Source organism: Rhinatrema bivittatum, chromosome 2 (genome assembly GCF_901001135.1).
Source record: "Rhinatrema bivittatum chromosome 2, aRhiBiv1.1, whole genome shotgun sequence".
Lineage (NCBI taxonomy): Eukaryota > Metazoa > Chordata > Amphibia > Gymnophiona > Rhinatrematidae > Rhinatrema > Rhinatrema bivittatum.
Genome location: NC_042616.1, coordinates 424,516,500 through 424,534,702, shown reverse-complemented (window position 1 = coordinate 424,534,702; position 18,203 = coordinate 424,516,500). Strand labels below are relative to the sequence as shown.

At 44.6% G+C, this 18,203-nt stretch overlaps 1 protein-coding gene across 1 annotated transcript in view; it reads left to right on the top strand.

Annotated features, from left to right (window-relative positions):
• The window catches only part of RANGAP1 (Ran GTPase activating protein 1), a 317,592-nt gene that overhangs the window by 23,449 nt on the left and 275,940 nt on the right, over window positions 1-18,203 (top strand). The window contains exons 4-7 of the mRNA XM_029590239.1: window positions 12,336-12,395; window positions 13,018-13,197; window positions 13,538-13,672; window positions 16,700-16,858. Of these exons, the coding sequence (XP_029446099.1) occupies window positions 12,336-12,395; window positions 13,018-13,197; window positions 13,538-13,672; window positions 16,700-16,858 (534 nt within the window). The remainder of the gene's footprint in view (window positions 1-12,335; window positions 12,396-13,017; window positions 13,198-13,537; window positions 13,673-16,699; window positions 16,859-18,203) is intronic.

Below are 18,203 nucleotides of genomic sequence, written 5' to 3'. Positions count from 1 at the left end.
TGGAATTGGAGTTCCAACAATCAACCTGACTGAACCGAAGGGTAAACAATTATATAGGTTAAAAAAATTACCAAAAATAACTGAGAGGGATGTGATTAGCATGAATTGGCATGGGTTCAAGAAAAACAACAACACCAAAACACCAAAAAGAAAACCTCACTTCCCTGTATGTACCCAGATCAGTCTAGATGCCTGGGTTTTGCCTCCCTTCCAGCAGATTTATTTATTTATTTATTCGACCAAGAATGCCCATGACCACCGATTTATGCCTTGACGTATTTGATGACGACTGATGCTTTGTATATAGTTTTATGTATGTTATATTTATAGTTTCTCCCTATTTATTGACCTATTAATTTGCATTGCCTCCTCCCCCGGTTATTTGTATTGTTATCTGTTATTTGTAAGGGCGCTGCCCATAAGTTTTTTGTTCTTTGTGAACCGATACGATGTGCGAATGGCTATCGGTATATGAGACGTTAAATAAATAAATAAAAATAAATTTATTATTTTTATATACCGATGTTCCTGTATAATATACATATCACACCGGTTTACAAGGAAATAAAACTGTCGCCTCGCGGGCGGCTTACATTAAAACAAATAAGGAACTTACAAATAAACATACAAAGAACAATCATAGAACAATCATTTCTAATTAATTAATTAATCAATCAATCAGATGGAGACAGACGTTTCACAGTCACTGCCTCTTAACCTGGTGTGCCACCTGCATCTCCTCAGTATTTCTCTGTCTCTAGCAGATGGAGGTGGTGCAAAACCTGCTTTTTGTACCTGAGTAAAAAAAAAATAGTGTGCAAGACCACATCCACCGCTGTTCTGCAAAGTTTCTCCAGATACGAATAAATCAGCACCCCCCCCCTCCTTTCTGAGGGCTGCCGCTACCACCATCACTTTAGTGAAAATCCTCAGAGCAGTGGCTAGACCGAATCGAAGAGCGCAAAGCTGAAAATGTTCTCCGAGAATCATGAATCTGAGGTATTTATGATGATCCCAGTGGATCCCAATATGCAGATATGCCTCCGTCAAATCTAGGGGAAGCCAAGAACTCCCCGCTGCGCACTGCCGCTGACAGATCAGAATGTCTCCATCCAGAAACAAGGAACTTTGAGAGCCTCGTTCAACTTTTTCAAGGTTCCTTCCTTCTTTGGCACCACATAATAAATGATATAACACCCCGTCCCTCACTCCTCCCTGGGAACGGGAACAATGGCCCCCAGCATCCTCAGTCTCTGTATGGTCTCTTAAATGATCAGTTTCTTGCTTGGCGAAACACAGGGAAATACCATGAATAAGATTCTTAGAGACCGAACAGATTCTAAAGCATAGCCTCTTTCTATCACACTTAGAACCCACTGGTCTGACGTGATCTTTACCCACTCCTTGTAAGAGAGAGTCAACTGACCCCCGATGGCTGGGACCGAGGAGTAGATCTGCTTCACCTCATTGTGTGGATTTGGCTCCGCTGGGCCCTTGGCCAGCAGCGTCTCGGTTCGCTCTTCATCTGCGAAAGGACTGGGACCAGGACTGAGACCTCCCCGAGGTTTCTCTCTGGCCTGCGCCCAGAGTCTGCTCTGACGAAAAATCCTCTGACCGCGAGAGCGAACTGGCAGAAAACCTTTGGCCCCCTTAGGCTTTTCTTCCAGTAATTTGTGCACCTTATTATCACCAAGCTGTTTTATCAGCTGTTCCAAGTCATCACCAAAAAGGAGCTTGCCTTTAAAGGGGAGCACCCCAAGCTGAGCCTTCAGTGAAACATCTGCTGTCCAGTTTCACAAACAAGAGTCTCCTCGCCAAGACCACAGACACCATTGTCCTAGAAGAAGTGCGAATAAGATCATATGAAGTGTCGGCCCCATAAGCCACTGCAGCCTCTAAGCACTCCACCTGCTCAAATTCCTGGGGCAAGCAATCTCTGGCACTCTATAACTGCTGCACCCATCTCTGGCTTGCTCGAAGCATAAAGCTGCTGCACACTGCAGCTCGGATGCCCAGGGCAGAATCCTCAAAAATCTTCTGGAAGTGCACCTCCATCACTGCAGAATGGCTGCCAGTCAACCTAAGGCCAGTGCTGTCAGCCATCCTGCAATCTAAGTCTCAAGTTGACAGATGGCCATTCTGCAGTGTGGCAGGAGTGACTGGGTATCACTCCTGTTCCCAGAAGACACTGACCTACAAATGGATAAGAGTCAGGGATGCTCCTGGAGGCCAGGGAGTTCCTTTCTTTAATCAGGTTTGGGTGGGGGAGGGAGGTGAGGTGTCAGAGCTCAGGTTTGGTGACATGGTGTTTATTTGGGAGGAGGGAGATGGTGGAAGTGAGTCCTTTGTTTAATCAGGCTTGGTTTGTGGGAGGGGGGGAGTCTGCATGTTCCAGCAGTGTACAATTTTTTTGTTTAACCACTTTTGTTTTGCAATTAAAATGCTTACAACCACTGCAATGGATACATGGTTCCTTTGTATCCACGCAGATTAGCATATCAGAACTTTCAAAGTTATCATCATAACCATTCCATTCCCCTCCCCTCCCCCCCCCCCGACCCCAGGAAGGGGAACTGGAGGAGAAAGAGCCACAAAAGTGAAACAATGACACAAGAGGGCATCAACACCTTAGGAGAGTCTTATAAGGCATGCCATCAATTATTTAAGATCAAACTCCTGGATCTATGCTGCAAGGATTGGATATGGGTCCCATATCTGCAGGAACCGCCACTGAAGAGCAGGGGATTCTTTCAAAGACATACTATCCATCTGCATCATCTGATGGTGATTGCGCCATGCCCAAAAGGATGGCGGGGATGAGTCCTTCCAGCTGATTAATGTTTTTATTTCCGACGTAGCATGCCTTTTTGACAAAGGTGCGCAGGCCCGAACTTCGCATCAAAGAGGGCGGAATACAGTCAAATAGCAATAACTCTGGTGTCCCCTACACCACCACACCCATACCCAAAAGTTCCGTCAGGTAACATGCAATCTTTTTCCAAAACTGTTTAATGTGCCAGCACCCCCAAAACAAATATGAAAGCGAACCTTCCACCCGCCTGCACTTTCCGCACAAAGATGAAGGCACTAAATGAGAGTGAAAGGCAAGCGTGGTGGAAATGTACGCCCTCCATAGAAATTTATACTGCATTTCACGGAAGTACATGTTAGGAGATACTGAAGACATTGAGAGGAAACTGGATCTAATCATGATATCAGAGACTTTAAATATCCCCTCAGCATTTCATCTTTCCGCTAACAGTGAACTCGGGTAAAGTCTCATCCGGGCTCGTAACTGCTTGTAATAGCATCATAATGAAGGTGTTTGTTTTTTATCTAGCAACATAAAGATCTCAAGGCTTTGAAAGAGGGCGGATTTCAGAGAGGGTTGAGGTAAAGAATTGACATAATGTCTGAGCTGCAGGTATGGGAAGGTCTGTACGCCAGATAGACCATACAGATCTCGTAATTCCTGCAAGGGTAACAGGTTACCAGTTTCGTCTAATACATAACCCAATTGTACAATACCTTAACTATTCCAGTATTGAAACGCTGCCGACTAGGAGCCCGGCAGGAATTCCACGTTACCCCGAATAGGCAGCAAGTAGGCACACACTGAAGGCAGCGCTAATACTTTGGTAATGGTCGACCACGCGTGTCTGATTGGAGTGATTAGGAGGCTGAGAGGGGCCGAGAGGCAATTCTTTCGCGCTGCCTGGAGCACATATCACAAATCCAGGGGAGTGACCAGAGTTTTCTCCGCCTTTAGATTCACATATGCAGCATCGTCAAGCAACCAGTCTCGCGCCACTCTTAAGTTACTGGCTAAATTGTAGAGCCTCAAATCTGGGATCCCCGTGCCCCCCTTCCCCCCATTGGGTCTTTAAGCGGCTGAACGGGATGCATGCTTTTTTGCCATGCCAAATATAGACCCTCACCGCTTTCTCCAGGCACAACAAATCTCGACGTTTTAGTGTCAAAGGTAAATTCTGGAATATGTAGAGCCACTGAGGGAGCAGCACCAATTTAAACAGGTTAATTCGGCCTCCCAGCGACAGAGGGAGGGACTGCCTGGCTTGTAGTCGGGCTTGAGAGTCTGCTAGCAAGCGGGTTATATTTAAAGAGTAGAGTTGGGGCAGTTGGGTAGATAGCCAGTTTCCTAGATATTTAAGCTTTCCCTGTGCCCACATCAAAGGGAAAGGCCCCTCCCAGGTCTCCTGCACTGTAGGGGGGAATGCTAAAACTTCTGACTTGTCAGTATTAAGTTTGAGGCCAGGGAAGGAGGCAAACTCCTGAAATACCTGCAATAGGGGTGAGAGAGAAGGCCGAGGTTTGGTTAGGAACACTAATATATCATCTGCAAACACAGCATACTTAACTGTTTCCATATGGAATCGCACTCCCTGCACCTCCCGAGTCACCTGATTCATATGCAGGAGAGGCTCAAGTTGGAGAATAGTAAGGGAGACGGGGCAGCCCTGCCTCGTGCCTCTACCTATTGGGAAGGCCTCTGATTGTGAACCATTGGCTATGATCACCGCACTCGGGTTATGGTACAGTAGGTGAATGGTAGCTGTAAAGTGCCCCTCGAACCACATATAATGAAGAATATGAAATAGGTAATCCCATTAGACTCTGTCGAATGCTTTTTCGGCGTCGAAACTCACTGCTATGAAAGGTTCCTCTACCTGAGCACAAACATAGAAACATAGAAATGACGGTAGAAAAAGACAAATTGGCCCATCCAGTCTGCCCAGCAAGCTCCTACACTTATTTTCTCATACTTACCTTTTCACTCACCATTTCACAAAGGGCCATTGCCGTCAATACTTTCCTGATGTTAGTTAAGGCATAACGTTTCCTCACGAAACCGACCTGGCAAGTGTCAATTAAGGAAGGAAGTAGAGTCGCTAATCTATCAGCCAAAATTTTTGCCAGGAACTTTTGATCCTGATTTAACAGGGAGATAGGCCGATATAAGGTGGGAAGCTGGTGATCCTTCCCCGGTTTAGGTATGAGAGTGATATGTGCTTGGCTAGCATGTATGGGGAAGGAACCAGCAGATATGATGGCATTAAACGTTTGAGTGAGCGGAGAGACTATTAGGTCTATCAGCGGCTTGTAGAATTCCACTGGAAAGCCGTCCGGACCAGGGGCTTTAAAGCTCTTTGCTTGCCTAATGATGTGCCGAAATTCCTCCTCTGAGACTGGTTGGTTTAACTGGTGCGTTTGTGCCGGGGTTAATCGCGGCAGGCTGAGCGAAGAAAGGAAGCATTCACAGGCCGCAAGGTCCCAGGATTCCGACCAGTAGAGGCTTGTGTAATAGTTTTGAAATGTCAAAATGGTAGGGGTGTCAGAAGTGATTTTGCCAGCTGGGGTTCAAATTGCAGTGATAAAGCGAGAACCTCTTTGCGTTCGAATCAGATTGGACAATAGCTTTCCAGATTTATTACTAAATTGAAATAGTTTATGTGGGTAATAGACTAGGGTTTTCTTTGCTCTTTGGTGTAACAAGGAATTAAAAGTGCCATGCAAAGTGAGAAAATGTTTTTTGTTGTCACGAGTATTGGCATGGGTCAGAGCACGCTTCGCCCTTTGAAGTTGAGCACTGAGGGATAGTAACTGTTTGTCTTAACATTTTTCTCCATCTCACTGTGTATGAAATGATGTCCCCCTGAGAACTGCCTTCGCTGTGTACCAAAAGAGGACCTAATGTCTTGATTTAAGTTGCATATAGTCCTTCCACTTTTCACGGAGATATTCCACAAACTGGGTATTATCAGCCAAATAATATGGGAATTTCCAAAGAAAGACCTGTGGAACTGTGTGAGGATCAGTTAGTGTTATCCACACCGGGGCATGGTCTGAGATTACTGTATCGTCGATGTGGGCTTCTTGGCAATTTGGAAAAGATATGGTCACTTACAAGGATATAATCTAATCTGGATTGGGTGGGATGTGCCCGCGAAACATGGGTGAAATCTTTTTCCAGGGGATGCAAAGTCTGCCAGGGATCTGCTAGAGTGGCAGACCTGGAGGAGCTGAGGCAGACAGAGAGGTATATAGATGAGACCTTCAGGGACATAGTAGCCAAGTCCCAACTTCAGACTGGCATCCCTGGTGTTGCCTTGAAGGAAGAAGGTCTCATGATTGGAGAGCATCAACCTGGTGCAGCAGGAAAGGATCCTGTAGCAAGGACCTGCTCTCAAGGTGATGCACTGTCCTTTCGTACCGAGGATATCTCCCCAAGGCCTACTGCCCAGGAGGGAAGGGTTAGATCGGCTGTCATAGTTGGTGATTCAATTATTAGGAATGTAGACAGCTGGGTGGCTGGTGGGCGTGAGGATCGCCTGGTAACATGCCTTCCAGGTGCGAAGGTGGTGGACCTCACGTGTTACCTAGATAGGATTTTAGACAGTGCTGGGGAGGAGCCAGCTGTCGTGGTATATATGGGCGCCAACAACCTAGGAAAATGTGGGAGGGAGGTTCTGGAAGCCAAATTTAGGCTCTTAAGTAGAAAGCTTAAATCCAGAACCTCCAGGGTGGCATTCTCTGAAATGCTCCCTGTTCCACGCGCAGGTCACCAGAGGCAGGCAGAGCTCCAGAGTCTCAATGCGTGGATGAGACGATGGTGCAAGGGAGAGGGATTCAGTTTTGTTAAGAACTGGGGAACCTTTTGGGAAAGGGGGAGTCTCTTCCGAAGGGATGGTCTCCACCTTAACCAGAATGGAACCAGACTGCTGGCGCTAAACTTTAAAAGGGAGAGAGCAGCTTTTAAACTAGAACAAAGGGAAAAGACAGTTGCTCAGCAATGCATGGTTCTGAGAGAGGTATCTTCAAGGGATACTAATGATGCATTAGAATTAGGGCATCCCAACAGTGAGGTTCCAATAATTAGAATAGTCCAAGTGCCTGTAACTAAAACCTTACCTGAGCTAAAAAGTTCTAACTTATCCCTATCAACTAAAAAGCAGAATGAAAATACAAAGAAAAAACAAACTTTGAAATGTTTGTATGCTAATGCCAGGAGTCTAAGAAGTAAGATGGGAGAATTAGAATGTATCGCAGTGAATGATAATTGGAACCTCAAAGCAAATCCCTCATAATAACTATAACTTCTTATATTTGAACTCCTAAATCCTCATAAAAAGAGTGAAAAAATTAAACTATTAGCAAGAAAAAAAATTTTTTTATGGAAGGAGAGGAACGTTTCATATGCATAATCATAAATCCCCACCAGGGGTAATATGAATGTCAATTGTAATCATAAACATCCCTCCTCCGACCAATGTGTACAGTTCGTGTGCAAACAGTGCTACAATCAAAAAACTTTTTTTTAGATGATTTTTTATCTATTGCTCTAAAACATTTTACATTGCCTGGCAGGCAATGGCTGGCAGGCAATGGCTCAACACTGACCGACGAGACATCGTAAGAGGATCAATTCCCTGATGAAAGGTCTCAGTGTGGACCTGAAACGTGGCTACGTCGGTGACCCGCCAAACCATCAGATAAGTCGGGGTGTTGTATGAGCTTATTTTTAAGCCATAAGAGACTGCCGGTTAAGCCTATCTAGGTCGCGCCATCAGCGGCTTTTCAAGATTTATACCCTTCGCTGGGATTAGTTCACAAGGCTGCGTGGAGCGTTTAATTGACAGCATTTTGAATATTTGGAGTGATTTTTTCACCGTTTTTGATAACGTAAAATGTTTGAGCAATAGATAAAAAATCATCTAAAAAAAGTTTTTCCCCAGGCTTTTCCCCTATTTTTTTTTTTCAAGCCTCATCTTGAAACCATTGCAATGATGGTCCTCAGCCCAGGAGGCGGTATGGCGCTTTATGTCCGGGATGGCATAGAGTCCAACAGGTAGAATCTTTATGGGTAGAAACCCCTTGTGTGTCGGGGAAGACTATAGCGATAGGAGTATACTAATATCCACCTGGTCAAGATGGTGAGACTGACAGTGAAATGCTAAAAGAAATTAGGGAAGCTAACCAAATTGGTAGTGCGGTAATAATGGGAGACTTCAGTTACCTCAATATTGACTGGGTAAATGTATCATTGGTACATGCTAGAGATATAAACTTCCTGGATGGAATAAATGATAGCTTTATGGAGCAATTGGTTCAGGAACCGACAAGACAGGGAGCAATTTTAGATCTAATTCTCAGTGGAGCACAGGATTTGGTGAGAGAGGTAATGGTGGTGGGGCCGCTTGGCAAAATTGATCATAATATGATCAAATTTGAATTAATGACTGGAAGGGGGACAGTAAGCAAATCCACAGCTCTCGTGCTAAACTTTCGAAAGGGAAACTTTGATAAAATGAGATAAATTGTTAGAAAAAAACTGAAAGGAGCAGCTACAAAAGTAAAAAATGTCCAAGAGGCGTGGTCATTGTTAAAAAATACCATCCTAGAAGCACAGTCCAGATGTATTCCACACATTAAAAAAGGTGGACCTGAGGGGAGGAGTCAGGATGGCCGCACGGAGTGAACCTTAAGCCGGAGGTCTCGTGCAGACTCTGGTTTTTTTTTTTCCTTCTTTGAAATGCCTGCTAAGAGGAAGGGGAAAGTTCGGACTTACCCGTCCGCGACGACCCCTTCAGTGAACTCTCAGCCAGAGATAACCGGCTTTGTGTCCAGCAGTTCAGAAGGAGAGAACCGAGGAAACTGGTGAGCGTGACAGCGTGGGAGAGCTGAATACGCCTGCAGGGTAGGTGTCTCTAAGCCCCGAGCAGAGGCAACCGCCTGTTCAGAGGGCAGAGGAGGAGGTACGGAAAGTGGAACCGGTAGTGCTTCAAGCCGGCTCCAATCCGGAGAATACCTCATGGACTCCTGCTAGCACAGAACCGGGACCCCTCTACATCGAGTCCGGTGGAAGGACAGTGGTCTGCAGGATCACCAAGTACCAGTATATCGCTGGAAAGAGGAATGAACGCAGAAGTGGCTAATAGCAGAGAGCTGATTGTTATTCCAGCGCGGCCTACACAGGTGACGCTTGACTCTTTATGGGATTTTATGGCTGGGATGGCTGCTGCTATAAACTCTTTGAATAACAAAATGGATCACTCCAGTTTACAATGTTTGCAAAAATCTGCAGATTTACAAAACCAAGTCAATTCCATAAAGAGCAAAGTTTCTGGATTGGAGAAAAAAGGGGAAGAGCTCCAGCAGTTTAAGACAGCTGCAATTAAAGATAGTGAAGCTTTGTCCCGACGTATGGAATTTCTTGAAAATAAATCAAGACATTTATATCTGCGCTTGATAAATTTTCCAAAAGTAGCTGGGGAAATTCCCTATATTACTGTAAAGAAATTCTTATTGGAAAAACTGGAAATAAGCAAAGGAAACTTTCCATCCATTAACTCCTGCTTCTTTCTCCCTCCGTTAAGAGGAATGGGGAATGCCAGTAATGTTCCTTTTCAAGGAAATTTAACAGGTTTTTTAGAGGACTCTACAATAGAAGTAATTAATAGAGGAACACTTCTGGTTTCATTTATTACCACTAAGGATATCGGTATGGTGATGAAATCATATTTTAGGAAATATCCGATTAATTTTTATGAAGCTGCGGTGAAATTTTTTCCTGATTTGGCCCCAGCCACGCAGGCCAGGCGTCGGGGTTTTTTTAACATCAGGCAAGAGGCAGTGGGGTTGGGCTATACTGTAAAAATTTTGTTTCCTTGTAAATGTTTCCTATCTAAAGGAGTTGAACGTTTGTGTTTTTCACCCCTGACCAACTAAAAGAGTTTATAGATGCCAGGTGCTCCTCTTTGTCATTGCGATATAATTTGTGTCCCATTGGTTGTCCTCCTTCCACCATATCTCTGAGATGCCAATTAAATCTGTCATCATTCACTGCTATACATTCTAATTCTCCCATCTTACTTCTTAAACTTCTGGCATTAGCATACAAACATTTCAAAGTTTGATTTTTGTTTGTATTTTCTTTCTGCTTTTTAATTGATAGGGATAAGTTAGAATTTTTTAGCTCAGGTGAGTTTTTAGTTACAGGCACTTGGACTACTTTTCTAATTATTGGAACCTCACTGTTGGGATGCCCTAATTCTAATGCATCATTAGTATCCTTTGAAGATACCTCTCTCCGAACCGTGCGCTGCTGAGCAACTGTCGGCTTTCCCCTTTGTTCTAGTTTAAAAGCTGCTCCTCACCCTTCACTGCATCACGTGATCTCCAGCAGTGTACAACTTAATGGCATCATCCTTGATGATGGGGCAGGAGTGATTGAGGATCGTTCCTGGACCCATGAAAGAGTAGGGTCAGGGACCAGGGGCCATAGGGGTCCTTTGTTTAAGTGGGTTTTGTAGGGATACCTTTCTTTTAGTGTTTGTTTTTCATTATTTGGGGGAGGGGCAGTTTTTCTTATTTTGGCTAACTAATGGCAGGAGGGGCATAATATGCTGGGCTAAAATTGGAGACCAGGACATGGAGTACTGGGTTCAGGTTGGTGAGGTGGGAACAGAATCCGTGTACTGGGGATGGGCTGGTGAGGGGAGCAAGGGAATGCTGGGGTTGTAGAGGGCCTGGAATGCCCTTCCGGAGGAAGTGGTGAAGTCCAAAACTGTGAAGCACTTCAAAAGGGCGTGGGATAAACATTGTGGATCCATCAGGTCCAGAGGGACACGTATAAAAGAGCAGGTAGCAAAACACTGCACAGAGCGGCAGTAGCCACAGAGGCATTCACGGAGCGGGATGCCAGTGGCCAGTGGTAGGTGTTCCACCTTCACGGAGCGTAAGGATGGAGGGCTGTCATCTCCCAATTAAATAAAAAAAACAAAACAGGGATGGGATCCATCAGGTCTAGAGGACACATATAAAGAGCAGGTAGTAAAACACTGCACGGAGCGGCAGTAGCCACAGAGGCATTCACGGAGCAGGATGCCAGTGGCCAGTGGTAGGTGACTACCTTCACGGAGCGGAAGGATGAAGGGCAGCCATCTCCCAATTAAAAAAAAAAAACAAAAAAAGAAAAAAAACAGGGATGGGTTCATGGGCTATAGGTATTACCAATTATTAGGCTTTTCAATATTTGATGATAGTTAATGTGACTTTCAAGGCATGCTTCACTTTCGGTGCATGTCCGGCATGACTCCCTGCTTCAATGACAGGGGAAAAGAAAAACTGATACTTCACACATATCCAGCATTGCCCTCTGCTTCATGGCAGAGAGCTATGCTGCCGCTTACCCAACTAATCAAACTTAATATTTCACTTGGAAGCAGCTCCATCACTGCTCTCTACATTAATAGTGGGGGTGAAAAGGGAATTAGAACATAAGGTTACTAAGAGCCAAGAGAAACAGATAAGTATGAGAAAAAAGAAGTGTGAAGCTTGCTGGGCAGACTGGATGGACCGATTGGTCTTCTTCTGCCGTCATTTCTATGTTTCTATGGGCCAGCAAGGGGTGTCAGTGAATGCTTGGCTCTGTCTGGAGAGGGGGTGGTCAGATTGCTGCAGCTGGGCTGGCGAAAGAAGGGGGAAAAGAACTGGTAGGATGGGACTGGAGAGGAGGATTAGAATGTGTTGAGGTGAGCTACTGAGGGGGAGGGGTGGAAGGGAGTGTCAAGGGGAGGGGGATGGGCTGTGGAGGGTGGAAGGGAGTACTGGGTTTGGACTGGGAAGGGGGACCTAGAATATAGATTGCTGGAAAAAATCAACAGGTTTCAGTGAATTTCATTATAATTCTGCTTATGGAACAGGTCAGAAAATCTTGCAGCCACCTAGCTCACTAGTCTGAATGTCAGGCCCTTGTTTGTATTGTGTAACCTAACGTTTTTGTGAAGACTGAACATGTGCAGTTCGTAACCCTTTAGGAAGGGAGCATGCAGCTCCTCAGGCAGCAATCACAGCTCTAGAAGGTTGATTTTAGTGTGAGGTGTAGCACTGTGAGCAAACGGCCAAGTCTGACCATGTTTGGCTGTAATGGAACCCTGCCATTGTAGCTGGGGAAGTTTCTTTACATTAAAGACTCAAAAGCCTGAGCTTTGTGAAGTGTTGGGTACAGCTCAATGAGTTTCCATAGTTCAGCTAAAGATCTTTTGTTCATTTAAGTTTGGCTGTACAGCTCAGTCTCACTTTGCCATCTTATTCCTCCTTGCTATGGGATCACAGGGTGCTACACGAGTCATTTGGATATGGTGTATTGAGGAGCCTTATAAACTAATTTGGAATTAAACTAACTTATGGGAATGAAGTAGGGGACTGGCAATGAGTATTTGGCCCCTGTGTTTTGACATAGTTAATGTATGTTGATTTTACTGCATGCCTGTGCTTGTTCAGAAGTACATAGTCTGTACATTTTATCTTTGTAGAAGTGTTATTGGAATGACATGTTCACAGGGAGGCTGAGATCAGAGATTCCTCCAGCACTGGTAAGTAATTGTAACGTGTTTGGGACACAGGGGAAATCAAGCTGGAGACTTGATCTAATGCATATTTCTGATAAATTGGACTTTAGTATTTATTGGGGAAAAAAGATAGTGAAAGAAATGGGGACCCTTCTGGTTTTTTTTTTTTGTCAACTCTGTACCTTGTCAGATGGTACCATGTGTGGGTGACGAAATGGCATGTGTCTCTTTGTAGTATTCTTTCAATTCTAGCTTGGAATTGGCAATTTCTGGCAGATAATCAGAGGTAGGGTTAAAAATACCCAATGTTCTGGCACATTTGAGCTGTATATAAAGTTCCTACTCTGTCTCTGAAGGAAGGACAGAAGAGAAGGAAAAAAACATAAGGGAAAAAAGCAACAGCATGGAGGTGTGCTGGGGGGAAGAGAGAATCAGAAATACCAAGAGGATAGAGGGAGTGCTACCACAGGGAGGGAAGCAAGGGGAAGGGATAACTGAAGCATCCTTTGCTTTCTGTTGCTTGCTTTACTGGCGAGTCTGAAACAGTCAAGGGTACTCCAGAATCTTTCAGAATGTGAATTTTTGGTGCTCTAACAGAAAAGGTTGCCTATATTCATATTTTTTTTTTCCTTGTGTTGTCACCTAGATCTCTTTGGGGGAGGCACTCATCACTGCTGGGGCTCAGCTGCAGGAGTTGGATCTAAGTGATAATGCCTTTGGTCCAGATGGTGTGCGTGGCTTTGAAGCGTTGTTGAAAAGTTCAGCATGTTACACGCTACAGGAGCTCAGACTCAACAACTGTGGGATGGGCATTGGTGGGGGCAAGGTAATTAGGAGTCAGAATGCTGCTTCTTGTGGGAAAGGGGCAGGACTGGGGCACACTGTATCTGTATTACAGGTCAGGTGGGAAAGATGCAAGTCTCAGTTTTCGGTGGTGGCTTCTGTAAAGTAAAATGGATGTTTAAATGTCCTTAGTTCCCATGGGCTGTAATTTATTATGGCTAAGATGTGGGGCATTTGTTTTATTCTCCCTTGTCCCTTTCTTGGGAGCCCAGTATATCTAAGCACAGTGAATGATTACTTTTATATTGAAGTAACTGGATTATGTAGGTAATACGTTTTTTGTCGCTTTCTAACTTTTTGGGCTGTCTTGGGCGATTGGTTAGATCCTGGCGGATTCCTTGACAGAATGCTACAAGAAGTCTAGTGCCCATGGCAGGCCACTGACTCTGAAAGTTTTTGTGGCTGGGAGAAACCGTCTGGAGAATGATGGCACCATAGCACTGGCTGAAGCATTCAGGGTAAGTTTCTGCCCCTCTCCCCCTGCACCCCCCCCCCCCCCCAGTTATAATCAAGAAGCAGGCTTTGTATGGTATCTTTATTTATTTTTTGACAAATGCCTCAGGTTTTTTAGCATGATCAGCCAGGATTAATGCAGCACATTTCCTACCAATACACAGGTAGTAAGTGGGACCCTTTTTCAAGCATGTTTCACTTTATATACTGAGAGGTTTTAAAGTTTTACATACAGGGCTGACCTGGTGGCCCAGTGGCCCTGTTGTGCAGAAGATCTGGGTTTAATTCTTGGGTCAGGTCTTCTGTTATCAGCTGGGGATGCTGTAGAGGCAGCTTTTACAGTCCTTGAAGGAGGGAATCTCAGCCATAGGTCAATGACGATACCTGCTGGCCAGACTCGGGGTGCATGTGTACTTGGTTCCGGAGGAAGTTACAGTCTGTGGCCCCTGGCTGAGGACCATCATTGCAATGGTTTCAAGATGAGGCTTGAAAAAAAAAAATAGGGGAAAAGCCTGGGGAAATTGAGCATAAAGAGCCATGAGAGTGGTTCTGATTTGAACTGGAAGCCCAAAGTAGTGAGAAGAAACTTGCTGGGTGAAAATTCAATAAAAATAAGAAGATCCACCCAGAGTTAAAGGAGTCTACCTTTTGGGATGCATGCGTAGGTGCGTTCATAGTCCATGCATATGTGTGGATCTGGAAAAAAAAATAAAACCAGCCCTATCAGATCTTTCATGTCCTGCCTGAACATGTCCTGAAAATTTGATGAGGCTAGGACACCAAATAAACTATAATGATGTGATTAACCTTTTCATTTAGAAAGCAGGCTAAAAAGAAAGTTTAGGTACATAAATATTTTCCAGTTGCAGTAACAACAAAGATTCAAGAAACAGCATTGAGGGTCATTTTCAAAAGGATTTACTTGCATAGACTCTAGTTTTATGCATGTATATGGTTGAACAGAGGTAAAAATGCATCTGAGTGGCTTGTCTTGTACATCTTTTGCATACCTTTTTCTTGGTCCATGGTGAGAGAGTGATTGAGTGCAGTGTTCTATCTATCTTTCTTGTGTTTAAGTTTGGTTCTGAAAGATTAGAGAGGATGTAGTTGGGGAGAGAATGAAACATGGAAGGGGCCGATCAGCACTACATGGGTGCGAAAGACAAAAGAGAGGTAAATATATGGGTAGGTCAGGAGTGTCAAGAAGAGAGTGGAGTCCAGAGGAAGGGAGAGGCAGGGAGGAAAAAAAATCTTTGCTCATAAAACCTGCTGGAGTTGAGGGTAGTAATCTTCCTGGTCCCAGAGCCCCACAGGGCTTAGAAGGGCTTCCGCAGTCCCTGAGGAATGAATGATAGCTCCAAGTGCCTGTGTCAAGCCTTAAAATTAAAAAAAAAAAAAATCTTCCTGTAGAGCAGTGGTTCTCAACCCTGTCCTGGGGACCCCCCCCAGCCAGTCGGGTTTTCAGGATATCCACAATAAATATGCATGAGAGAAAATTTGCATGTTATGGAGGCAGTGTATGCAAATTTTCTCTCATGCATATTTATTGTGGATATCCTGAAAACCCGACTGGCTGGGGGGGGGGGGGGTCCCCAGGACAGGGTTGAGAACCACTGCTGTAGAGATTTTTACAGGTTCTTGGGGACCTTTTTGCCAAGTGGATCTTGAGCTTCAGCTCTTGTTATCTTAGCATAGTAGACCTGTGCTGAGCTATGGTTCAATCTACCTTCCTGTGGTTCTTATAGCTGAAGATCCTCCGAGTCTTGTGGGATTACTTCCAATGAAGGCAGTGTCCCAGCCAGCATTGACCTCTGCAGCTGAGCTGATTTGACGGCATCAGAATGTTTGTAAGAACCCCATCTCTTGCTGTCTTGCTTCTGCAGCTGCAGAAAGAATACAGCCAACAAAAAACAAAGGAAAAAGTAAAGAAAACAAAAGGTGTGACCAGCACTTCTAGAGCAGAACAAAAACTGGAGGGAAGGAGTAGCATTGTGGCTGGTTACAGGCAACTCAGAAGATGCTAGAGCATCCAGACTCTGGAGTTGGTCCTGGTCTGTTACACTGTCAGAACAGATATACCCAGTGGGTCCTGTCTGTGGCATAATAGAGCTGCTGTGTTAGGTTTTGCCATGTTTTTTTTTAACTTTGAAATAATTGTTTTTTTCTTGGACATAATACAATCTACAATAATTTATTTAATTACATGCTTTTCCTGCCAAGCTTCTGAAAGCATGGTACAGTAATACAATGGAATTATATAGTAGAGTGATACAGCTATTGACTCCAAAAGGTTTCTCAAAAAGGTGGTTAAACATTTAGGGGTAGATTTTTAAAAAATGCGCATTCGCGTACTTTTGTTGGCACACCAGTCGCAAACAAAAGTATGCTGGATTTTAGTAGATACGCGCGTAGCCGCTAAAATCCAGGCTCGGCGCGCGCAAGGCTGCCGATTTTGGGCAGCCGGCGCGCGCCGAGCCGCGCAGCCTGCCTCCATTCCCTCCAAGGCCGCTCCGAAATTGGAGCGGCCTCGGAGGGAACTCTCTTTCGCCCTTCCCCTCCCTTCCTCTACCTAACCCACCCCCCCGGCCCTATCTAAACCCCCCCTCCCCACCTTTGTCCGGGGATTTACGCTTCCCGGAGGGAGAAGTAAATCCCTGCACGCCAGCGGGCCGCTGGCGCGCCGAGACGCAACCCGGGGACGGTTCCGGAGGGCACGGCCACGCCCCCGGGCCCGCCCCCAAAACGCCGCATCCCGCCCCAAAACGCCGCGTCGATCGGCCCCGCCCACGACACGCCCTTGACAAAAAACCCCGGGGCTCTGCGCGCACCGGCAGGCCTATGGAAAATAGGCGCGCCGGCGCGCAAGGCCCTGCTCGCATAAATCCGGGCGGATTTACACGAGCAGGGCTTTTAAAATCCGCCCCTTAGGATATCTAAACTTGTAACAGGACACAATCTGCGTTTTGAGTTTTGGTGCACTATATAGATGTTAACATCACATTGCCTGTGTTTTCTCTTCTGCCCCAAATTAGATAATTGGAACACTAGAGGAAGTGCACATGCCACAGAATGGTATTAATCATGCTGGCATCAGTGCACTGGCTGAGTCTTTCAGTGCCAACTCACTGCTGAGGGTAATCAACCTAAATGACAACACCTTTACAGAGCGAGGGGCTGTGGCCATGGCCAGGGTAAGTTGCTGACTTTGGGGTTGGAGTGAGTCGCAGGAACCTATATTCTTGTTTTCCCATCCCTCTCCTTGGAGAGTGTGACCCTATTGTAATCATGGCATCCTATCTGAAAGGCTTTGTATAGAATCCTTAAAAATGTGTATGGCAGTGCAACTCATGGATGGTCACGGTGGAGTAATTGAGGTCACCAAAGTTCAAAGATTTTGGTATGACAATTACTGATTTTTTTTTTTTTTGATATCTCCAAATTCGGCATTTTATTTATTCTTTGGATATGCAAACTGTTATTGCTTCAAAATGAGAATTATTTACAGAATTATGTAATACTGAATGTCCAAGTAGGCATAAAATCTCCTTAGTTTTTATTAGAGAAAAATTTAGATTATAATACCATCTGGCAAAAGTGGACATGAAAGCCTCAATTACATTTAAATGTAGATAAGATTATTAGCCTTTGTAGACAAATAACATGGCAAGTAATGTTTTGAGAGACACAATAGAAATTAATGGTCCAGTTCTTTTATGTACAAAGGCAGGCCTATTTAGCAAAAATAGAACAATTTGAGCTGTGCATTTTTCACATCCTGCTATATTAGTCTAGCATGACTGGGTTTATCTTTCCCAGCAGATGGAGGCAAGTCACATGACCTCTTCCTATGACATCTCTATTTACGTGTCGTGTAGGGCAGTTAAGCAAAGTTGTTTACCTGTAACAAGTGTTCTCCATAGACAGGACAAACAGCCACACAATTGGGTGGCTTTATACAATGAGACAGAATCGGGCACAACGCTTTCCCAGCTCAGGTTTAAATTAGAAGTTTCTTGAGCAAGCATGCCTCTTCCTTGCCAGTGCCACAGTGCGAGCCTACCTCAGTTTAATATCTAGCTGAACTAACTTTCCAGGGAGGAGAGCGATTGTGTGCCTGTTTGTCTTGCTGGCCACCTATAATACCTGTTGCAGGTAAACAACTGTGCTTTCTCTGTGGACAAATGGACAGTACAACCATACAGTTGGAGACTCCCAAGCTGAAGGTTGTACGTAAGGATAACATTTGGTTTCCTTTGACCTACAACTTGACTTTTCTTTTCTTTTTTTTTTTTTGCTGCAGAAAGCTTTTTAAAATTTGTTGTCCGTTTTTCTTTTAAGAATGATTTAACTGAAGCTATTACTTTATTATTTGGCAAATGATAGTGCCAGTATGTGTGTAAAGAGGATTATTCTGTCACCTTACACATTTAATTTTTATTGAGGCTGAGCTATTAACTTCGAAGTGGTCATTCTCCAACTTAATGAGCTTTGATAGTCTGGTTGAGTCTGACTTACAGTACAAATCGTTATGTTCCT